Below are 10,944 nucleotides of genomic sequence, written 5' to 3' on the forward strand. Positions count from 1 at the left end.
GAACAGAGACTGGTTCTCTGAAGTGACATTGATCTGCAAATGAAACTTTTGTAGTCTTCAAAGCTCAACTGGAGAGTTTAGAAGTATTGATGAGAGAAGACAGGTAAATCAGACAAAGATTGTGGGTTAGAGTAGACCACTCAGTGATTCCATATTTAAAGAAGGAATAACATTAGATGAACCAATTGAGGATATTGATAGGAAAATAATGACTTGTTTAAAATCAAATTTTAAATTTTAGATTTTTATCTCGTTATGATTCTAAAAATAATACGTTTCTCTCATAACAGACTTTATTTTCAGGTACAAAGTTGTATCTCTAATAATAGACTTTATTTTCAGGTACAAAAGTTGCAAGAAGCAGCTGAAATAGTAAAAGCAGATGTGAAAATTTGCTACGTAAAATAACCAAATAACAAAACCAAAATAAAATATAGAGAAGGTATGTTTGGAATTTCAAATAAAATATAAACTATATAAAAATTTTATTTGTATATTTTTTACTTTGTGAATAGTATGCAAATTCATTCATTTTGGTCATTTTCTCTAGTTCATACTTAGGAAAGGGCTAGTCTTAACCTCTGTAAGAGTTTGTTTTCCAAGGAAATAATGTTTCTTCCAGGCTGGAAATGTTATTTGTTTATGTGAATTATTTTCACTTTTTTGTTAATATTTGGAAAATAGCATAACATAAATGTTTAATTTTTCTGATGCAAGAACAGACTTTAAATAGCTCAAAAAATGGTTATCAATCATAAGTATACAAACCTAAGTACCTCTCATTTTTAATCTCACCCTTTTTTTCTGGTTATAAATCTTTTACATCTAAAAAAGCAAAGCCAATATCTGCTAAATGCATTTTGAAGAAAATAATATCTTTTAAAAAACCATCATTTCTTTTATTTGTTCTATTGCAACAGAATGAAGGGAAGGCCAGTGTTGGCAAGTTATGATGTTTTGTGAATATTTTAAAGTTTTAAATGAAACCGCATCTCTGGGTTTTGTGTTGTTTTGGTAAAGAAGCAGTGAAGGGTTGTAGGATGCTGACTCCTGGCAGCAGAGGTCATGCGATGTTAGTGGTCAGTTCCATCTGAATCTAATAAGGTTACTCTCTCTAGGTTGCTCCCCTATCTTAGGATTGAGGAGTCAGAGCGAGGCAATAATGTGAAGAAGGGGTCATCCAGAGCAAGTGTCCTCTAGTTATACAGAGATAAAGATAGCCCACTGAATGCACAACTTACTGCTTTCATGGAATTACTTTTCATCTATTTTAGCAGGCCAGCGAAGAAACCATTTTATGTCTTTAGATCTCTTTTCTCATGAAACATACCAGTGCAAATGTCTCCTTTTCTGCTAGGCAGCACTGTAAATAAAAGCATATTTTATAATTCTGTTCAAATGACAGAAAGGGCTGGAGCCTTTTCAGATACTGTGAGGTCACTATGTTTTCTTTCTAGTATTTTACAAGACAACTATTTTTTTAATGAAATTTTCTTTTCTTACTTCACTGTTTTAAGTCTCCTGGTTTTCTCATGGTCTCTAAGATGTTTTAGGGACACTGAGGGATCCTTTGTTCTGGTTTTATCTTTCATGATCAAGAATGCCAGATACTACACAGAAACTATTAGGTGTTCCCATCTCAGGGAAAGAGTCTGACTATTTTTTGTAATTAGCAGTGCAAACATTTCTTAAGGTTGCTGCTTTTCACATCTCCACAAAGGTGCTGCAGTGAAGAACTGCAGTAGCTAAAACAGATTAATGTAGATGAAATTAGATTTGTTGATAGTAACATTAATGGTCAAATTAAAGGCAAGCGAAAACTGATGATACTAGCTATTTTAAATAATATACAGTAAACCCTACCAGTTTTGGCTAAGATGAGTGAAGCAAGCTGCTCTAATTTAGGTAAGTATCTGAGTTATAAGATTGAATGACTAAAAGTGACATTTCCTTTAGAACCTATAGCTGGACAGTAGACAACTACAGCTTTATTAGTAATGATTATTAGTGATAATCTGTGCTTGAATATAATGTCAGGATTTTAAAATTTGCTTTTAAAATTAGTTAAACATCCACCCTGTCAGCTAATTTACCCTATTTATGTGCTCAACAAACTTTTGAAAACTAAAGTCTACCCCACTTTTAGTTATACATTCTTATTTAACAGAGTTTAAATTAATATTTATTCAGTTGTGTTCTTATTTAAAGCCGTTATACCTAAAATACTTGTGTTACAAGCATATCTAGTATTTAAGATAATAAAATATTAATGCTGAATGTGTGATCTTGCACTTATTTCCCTACTGCCACAACTCAGATGAAAGGCCAGATGGAGTCTCATCTGAAGGAGTTAGAGCGTGTCTGCGATTCCTTGATGGCAGCTGAACGGAGGCTTCACGAGTGTCAGGAGAGTCTGCAGTGCTGCAAGGGGAAGTGTGCAGACCAGGAACACACCGTTAGGGAGCTTCAGGGCCAGGTGTCCAGCCATCCTTCTGAGTTTTGCTAAATGCGTTAAAAGAATACTTTGGAATGATTTCACCAGTTGAGGGCACTCATGTCAGAGCTTGATTTTAAATTCCCATCTACTTAGTTTGTAAAACATAATTTTCATGCAGATACTATAATACTGTTTTGCAAGCAATTCTTTTAGTATTTTATGGTGAAAATTGATAATTAAAATTCCTATTTTGGTTTATTCATGCAAATCTATAGACATTTGAAGACATGGTAATAGAATCAGAGAAGGAGCAAAGTTATACTTACATATATGTTCCTTGATGTCAGAATAAGGTAAATTATTGAAATTTACAAAATTAGAATTTATTTTAATTAGAATTGTACGTCAAGTTTTGGGATTTTTTTCAGTCTGTTTTTTTTTTTCTGTTTTACTTTTATACCATCAGAATAGGGATCGTGTGTGTCCTGTTAGTAGTAGCCACATAGCCGTCTCCTAGCTCAATGCCTAGCACATAGTAAGCACTCAATATTTTTTTAATTAATGAAATTTTTTTAAAGGAGCAGTCCAAGGATGGTGACAAGTCTTTTTTCTTTTACTTGCAAGACAGTTTTGGGAAGCATTCACTGTCTATCTTCCAAATATAATCTGGATTTTAATTTTGCAAAAAACCAAATACTGCATTTTCTCACTTAATCAGTGGGAGCTAAATGATGAGAACACGTGGACACATGGAGAAGAACAACACACACTGGGGCCTTTCAGAGAGTGGAGAGTGGGAGGAGGGAGAGGATCAGGAAAATAACTAATAGGTACTAGGCTTAATACTTGGTTGATGAAATAATCTGTACAACAAATCCCCACGACACAAGTTGACCTGTGTAACAAACCTGCATTTGTACCCCTAAACTTAAAAGTTAGATAAAATATGCAGACAAAATTTTAGAGTTTAAAGAGATTTTCTAGTAAAATATCAGATGACATAGATTAGCCTAAATTACTAATTGAAATTATGAGAAAATTTTTTTTCCTTAAATCAAAGCTTCTTACATTATTTAGATCAGATTTTGAAGCAGTGGGAAGAATATTCTGTCTTGGCATGGGCGAGTGTGTCTTTGATTGATTTGTTTACTTCATTTTGCTTCTCAAAAAAACATATTTTTTACTGACAGTTTCAACTTCACAGATATTCAATTATTAGTCAGTATTTTAGGTGAAACAGAAAACCATAAGAGAAACCCTAGGTATCCAAAATAGGAGATTAATACTGCTTAAAATTTTCGTATTTCAACTTAACAAAATAAATATCTTTCTTCAATAAGGTGTTGTTCAAAATGTTTTAATTGCCATCATCCTGAATTTTTTTCAGTTGATTATTTTCCAACACAGGCAACACATTTTCTTTAAATTTAACCAGGAATTTAAAACTTCCATTTTAAAAATATAACGTTTTCTTGGTGTCTTTCTGTGTAAGAGTAGTAACATTTATACCTTCTCATTGCTTGTGGTCTAACAATAAATTGTGTGGATTTCTTTGGAAGTTGATTGTGAAGAAAATGACTAAGAAAACTTTTTTTTTTCTTTTAGGTTGATGGAAATCACAGTCTTCTGACAAAGCTTTCTCTGGAAGAGGAAAACTATCTTATTCAGTTGAAGTGTGAAAACCTTCAGCAGTAAGTATTAAATTACTTAACATTGCTGCTGCATATTTCTCTGCACACTAAACTTTTGAAATATATGTTTTCTGTAAAAAGAAAATTAGAACAGATGGACACAGAAAATAAAGAGCTTGAGAAGAAGCTGGCAAACCAAGAAGAATGTCTTAAGCACAGCAATCTTAAGTTTAAAGAGAAATCTGCAGAATATACAGCTTTGGCCAGACAACTGGAAGCCGCTTTAGAAGAAGGAAGACAAAAGGTATGCATGGCCTTTATTTAGAAACTTTTTAATTCATTTATCAAAGAGTCATCTTTTTAAACATCTTGCCAAACCAGTAGTTATTGTTTTTGTCTTGATGACAGGGTGAAGGGAGCAATTACATTTTTGTTCTTTAACTATCTTCTCTTTCAAGCAAAACAGATACATTGCTGGGCTAGAGTTACTTCACTAGATAAGTGGTAATGTGGCTGGGGAAAGGGCAGAGATGGAAAACACTTTGAAGACATAATCTCCTCCCGTACCTTTTTTTTTATATATACAACCAAATTGAATGTGCAAATAATTGAACATTTTTGTTTTGATCAGGATTCAGTGAGCTGTAATGTTCAAGTCCCTTTTGACAAATATTGTTGCATAAATAAATACATACAATATTAAATTTCAGTTACATCCATTAGGTTAGCATTCAATGAATACTTCAGTATCAGGCAATCTGCTAGTGCATGAGATACAAAGATGAATGAGACCTGGTCTTAGCTCTCAGCACTCTCATAATCTGGTAGGGTTCAGCCTAAGTGCATTTTGGAAATGCCAGGTATGCTCTCAGATTCCTTCCTGAAAGGAAGAGTTCAGAGTCCCAGAGGTATGTCTGCCCTCTCCTTTCTCTCCTGCTACAGTGGAATATAGGGCTATCGGTAGCTTCTGCCCATGTGAGAGTGCCATCACTGCCCTGTTACTGTTGCCTACACTGAGGGGATGGTACCAAGGGCATTGTTGTTTGTCCTAAGGGCCTTTTCTCCCATAGCTTCAGATCACACCGGCATCTCTCATGCATAATTGTTCTTGGAATATGTACAGAAGAAATCTTTATAATAACTTAGAACTGAGTTCATAGGAATTAGGTTGGAGGACAGTCCTTTCCACTAGCTCCTTGTTCCTGGATCAATCCCTGCCTCTACTCTCATTCTTGTGGCTCCAACCCAGCATTCTTACAAATAGGCTTCCACATATCTGATTCCTTAGAAGAACTAACTAAGCTAGACTTCCTGCCAAAATAAGTAATCAGGTAAATATGAAAATTCAAATTCAGACCAGTTTGGAAGTGAACGAATGAAGAACCAGTCTCTGTTTGTGTGTGTGTGTGTTTGTAGGAAGTGTGTATACCAATTCCTACTCCCAGTTCTGTTAATCCAAGTGTATAATGAGCATTTAACAAGGAATTTCTATGTTCCATCACTGCTCTTAACACCCTGGTGAATATAAATGCTATAAAAATGGTAATTGGTCTCAGTCTGTTTTTAAAATATACTGTTGGAGAAAACACCTACCTAAGTCACAGAGCAGTGAAAATGTATACATCTCTTCCATCTCAAGCCAATTTTGCAGATATTTAATGCTGCAAAGATAAGTATAGTACATACTTACACTATATATGCTTCTTCAAGATAGAACATCTTTAAACTTGGATATAACATACAAGTAATATCTGTTTAGAAAAAAGGTACAATATAACTATGTCAAGGCTTTAAATCATATTTTAAAGAAAGCACTTTATTTTACTCTTTGATAAAAATTACAGGTTGCTGAAGAAATAGAGAAAATGTCATCTAGAGAGAGAGCTTTACAAATTAAAATATTAGATCTGGAAACTGAGCTTAGAAAGAAAAACGAAGAACAAAATCAACTTGTTTGCAAAATGAACAGTGTAAGTATTAGCATGGCTTAACATATTATAAAAAATAGCATTTAACATTTTTACCATGTAGAAAGTACAAAGCGAGTGAATCAAGGCTATTGTTTTACTGATAATATTAAAAATAGCAAGCAATATAAAACATAAAAAATAAAAATGTTATGATATGCCAAATAATTTATTATTCTGCCTCCTTGGATGGCATGTATTGCATTGCACTCAAACCTGATAAAATCTCATCAGGCCCTTTCCCTACATGTTACTTTTGCAATGACCACTGCTTAATGAAAATTACAGATACAATCTACTTGATTTCATCCTGATATGAATTTTTCATTTTTTAAAGATAAACACGTAAGTGAGTTTTATATCTGTCTTGAATAATAAATATTTTATTTTAGAAAGCTATAATTTTGTATTAAACATTCAGTATTGCATGTGAGATGGATACTTTAGTCCATTCAGCCGAGAAATGAAAATACCAAATTGACTGTGTTTAATTAGTGTTCTGTTTTTTTCCTGAATACGCATGAAATAGTCAGTTGGCATAGAATATTCTGAAAGCTAGTATTACTCATGATTGAATTACTTAATAACTATCTACTAGATAATGACATAGAGAATAATGATACTGTATTTTTTCCAGGATCCAGAGAGTCCATTCAATCTATTTTTTTTATTCCCAAGTGTCTAAAAAGTTGAAAACCTAAAAGATTCAAGGGTTAAATGACTTTTGGCATGCACAATTTGATTTTATTGCCATCAAAAGTTTCATGACAACTTAAACAGAACAAAATGTTGATCACCTTTAATTTAGCACAGGCCTTCCATTTATTTCAAAACTTTTTTTTTTGTAACTCATCATTAGAGTTTCTGACATTGTAAAATATGTGTGCTGTTTTTTGTGTAATTGAAGCCTCTGAAAAAATAAGTGAGGTGGGTTTTGCTGTAATATCCCTAGTACTTGGCTAAAGTTAGTAAAATAAATAGATTCCATTCACAATTGCTACAAAGAGAATAAAATATTTAGGAATACAACTTACAAGGGATGTGAAGGACCTCTTCAAGGAGAACTATAAACCACTGCTGAAGGAAATAAGAGAGGACACAAACAAGTGGAAAAACATTCCATGCTCATGAATAAGACAAATCAATATCATCAAAATGGCCATATTCCCCAAAGTAATTTATAGATTCAATGCTATCCCCATCAAGCTACCATTGATTTTCTTTACAGAATTAGAAAAAACTACTTCAAATTTCATTTGGAACCAAAAAAGAGCCCACATAACCAAGACAATCCTAAACAAAAAGAACAAAGCTGGAGGCATCACATTACCTGACTTCAAACTATACAACAAGGCTACAGTAACCAAAATAGCATGGTACTGGTGCCAAAACAGATACATAGACCAATGGAACAGAACAGAGGCCTCAGAAATAACACCACACATCTACAACCATCTGATCTTTGACAAACCTGACAAAAGCAATGAGGAAAGGAGTCCCTATTTAATAAATGGTGTTGGGAAAACTGGCTAGCCATATACAGAAAACTGAAACTGGATCCCTTCCTTACACCTTATACAAAAATTAACTCAAGATGGATTAAAGACTTAAATGTAAGACCTAAAACCATAAAAACCCTAGAAGAAAACCTAGGCAATACCATTCAGGACATAGGCATGGACAAAGACTTCATGACTAAAACACCAANCATAAATGCAAATCAAAACCACAGTGAGATACCATCTCATGCCCGTTAGAATGACGATCATTATAAAATCAGGAAGCAACAGATGCTGGAGAGGATGTGGAGAAATAGGAATGCTTTACACTGTTGGTGGGAGTGTAAATTAGTTCAACCACTGTAGAAGACAGTGTGGCGATTCCTCAAGGATCTAGAACCAGAAATACCATTTGACCTGGTCATCCCATTACTGGGCATATACCCAAGGGGTTATAAATCATTCTACTATAAAGACACATGCACACATATGTTTATTGCAGCACTATTCACAATAGCAAAGACTTGCAGCCAACCCAAATGCTTATCAGTGATAGACTGAATAAAGAAAATGTGGCACATATACACCATGGAATACTATGCAGCGATAAAAAAGGATGAGTTCATGTCCTTTGCAGGGACATGGATGAAGCTAGAAACCATCATTCTCAGCAAACTAACACAAGAACAGAAAACCAAACACCGCATGTTCTCACTCATAAGTGGGAGTTGAACAATGAGACCACATGGATACAGGGCAGGGAACATCACACACCAGGGCCTGTCAGGGCATGGGGGGCTAGGGGAAGGATAACAGTAGTAGAAATACCTAATGTAGATGATGGGTTGATGGGTGCAGCATACCACCATGGCATGTGTATACCTATGTAACCAACCTGCACGTTCTGTACATGTATCCCAGAACTTAAAGTATAATAATAATAAAAAAATAAAGATCTGATGTTTTGTTAAACCTAATAATTTTTGTACTAGTAAAATTCTAGAATTCTAAGCATAGATTTAAACATTGCTGAAAAATTAGTTCGTGTGTTTTATGCCTTCCAGGGGACAGTTAAGTGGGCAGTATTTAATATGCCTGCTTTAGCCCCATTTGAATTGTAAGCACTCTGAGAGCATGTCTCATAGTTGCCTTTATCCCTGGTGTCTCCCACAGTGCCCTGCTCACCTGCAGGCCTTTTTGTATTTTCTGTCCAAGTACCCTAATGGGATGGCGCAGAATGGATGTACAGATCTGAGGATGACCTCAGCAGCTTAATCCAAGTCACCCCTCCTGAAGCCTGAAATGTCTTTGAAGTCTTATGTATTATCCTAAAATCCATTGACATTTTATATCCTGCCCTACAAAATAAGTGTGTATTACTATTTTTCTTTCCAAATTGTTGAGTAAAACTCATTGTATTTATCCTGTGACTTTGTACTGCTAAGCCTATCACATTATTTTTTATCTGCCCCATTTCCTGAGATGGGCATTGCTCAGTTTCAGAAGGTATCAGGTGTCATTGAACACCTGATATGAGGGATGTAAAAGTTCTCTCTTTTCTGTCTAGGTGTCTATATTTTAATTGGAAGCTAGATGATATTTGCAACCTGTGGTTATCTAAAGCATTGTCAGTGAACTCACCTACTTAAGAATTCATATGCACCTTAGTTAAAAAAAAAAATGTATTGCAGTTTTAAATTTTTTCCTCAAAGAACAACTTTAATGTAAGAATTATTTTTATTTTTTAAGGGATTCTAGAAATAAAATGTTCCCATTATCAAAACTAGAGTTCTGTCAACTTTTAAGACATTTAATTATTTTGGAATAAAATGTGAATTTTTAGACAGAAAATGGCAAAAACTGGTATGAAAATAAAATCATGTTACATGTGAAATTATGACAGTTGTTAAAGAACCTATTAAGTTAATTATGTTAAATATGTAATAATTTGGTGCTAAATGAATGTGTATTATAAATTATATCAGTGAAAATCAACCATGTGTGTGCTTTAATTATTAATTTTAAAGAAGAGTGAGCTTTAAGAATGAACACATCAGATGTGAGTATTCTTTTAAAAAATCAAAAAGAATTATCTAGTTATTGTATATATGTTTTTAATATTATGACTCTGGTCCTTTGGAATGAATGCTATTATTGCTTATCTGTATTTTTTTCCTTTTTTTCTTTAGAAAGCACAACATCAGGAAGTGTGTTTGAAAGAAGTACAAAATAGTCTTGAGAAGTCAGAAAATCAAAATGAGAGTATTAAGAATTATTTACAGTTTCTTAAAACTTCTTATGTAACAATGTTTGAATAAATTGTCAGATTTATTTTCTCTAAGTAGTAGATTTTTATTATGAGTCTAAAATGTGATTGGGTAAAAAATATACTGCCAGTTATATTTTATGATTTATGGGTGATAGTATTAGAGTTTTATGTAAAGATTTTGAAACATAATTTATCTAACTGAAACTTTAAAATAGGATAGTTGTTACTTTTCCTTTTTGCTGGATAATTCTTATTTATCTCTGGTTTAATTTCTTTTAAAAGTAAATTGGTTTTTAGAATTTTTCTCTCACACATACACATAGAAGTCCAATTAATTCTTTGTGATGTTTGTAGCCACCATTCAAGTGAATTTGTAGTAAGTCTTTGCCAATTTGATTTTAAATAATGTATATAATTGATTATATTGTGGTGATATACAAATATAATAAAGTAAAATATTCTTAATTTTAATTTTTAATAATGGTATAATTGCATACTTTCTAAAGCTACTAAATTTTAAGTCACAGCTGTTAAATACCAGCTGCTAATGACAGGTGAAAACGTGGTCATGCATTGTTTCTTTATAAAGAACAGGCATTCAGGCTGTCTTCAATTTGTAGTCTATTTTATTCATTTTATACTAATGATTATCTGATATTGTTATTATTTTAGGCATTCTAAAGCCCCTTAGTTAAATAAAAGATTAAAGGGGAACAACTTATCCCACCTTTCCATGGCCAACTCACATGGAGATGATCAAAATAAGCACTCTTAACATCAAGAAGCTTTAAAATAAGGTCTTTAGTATTGTGATGAAGTTGTCCAAGTTGACAAAGAACTTGTTTGCTATAATCTCCCACTGTGTGTGCCAAGGCAGGATACTCTAAAAGGGGATGGACGTGGTTTACAAAGGATCAAGTAGTAATGACTCCTCTTGGACAATGACTTTAGAGCTGTTAATTCAAAGGAACACTCAAGTCTTTTTTTTTTTTTTAATTATTATTATTATTATTTTTATTATACTTTAAGTTCTAGGGTACATGTGCATAACGTGCAGGTTTGTTACATATGTATACTTGTGCCATGTTGGTGTGCTGCACCCATCAACTCGTCAGCACCCATCAATTCACCATTTATATCA

The 10,944-nt window shown here is 33.3% G+C and overlaps 1 protein-coding gene across 1 annotated transcript in view; it reads left to right on the plus strand.

Annotated features, from left to right (window-relative positions):
- ODF2L (outer dense fiber of sperm tails 2 like) overlaps positions 1 to 10,029 on the plus strand; it is a 44,471-nt gene extending 34,442 nt beyond the window's left edge. Inside the window, 8 exon segments of the mRNA XM_017850775.1 lie at positions 343 to 370; positions 373 to 399; positions 402 to 442; positions 2,318 to 2,476; positions 4,043 to 4,128; positions 4,210 to 4,372; positions 5,913 to 6,038; positions 9,724 to 10,029. Of these exon segments, the coding sequence (XP_017706264.1) occupies positions 343 to 370; positions 373 to 399; positions 402 to 442; positions 2,318 to 2,476; positions 4,043 to 4,128; positions 4,210 to 4,372; positions 5,913 to 6,038; positions 9,724 to 9,852 (759 nt within the window). The 3' untranslated portion in view covers positions 9,853 to 10,029.
- Positions 10,030 to 10,944: the final 915 nt, after the last annotated feature.

This window comes from Rhinopithecus bieti, unplaced genomic scaffold, assembly GCF_001698545.2.
Source record: "Rhinopithecus bieti isolate Rb0 unplaced genomic scaffold, ASM169854v2 scaffold_1467, whole genome shotgun sequence".
Classification (NCBI taxonomy): Eukaryota; Metazoa; Chordata; class Mammalia; order Primates; family Cercopithecidae; genus Rhinopithecus; species Rhinopithecus bieti.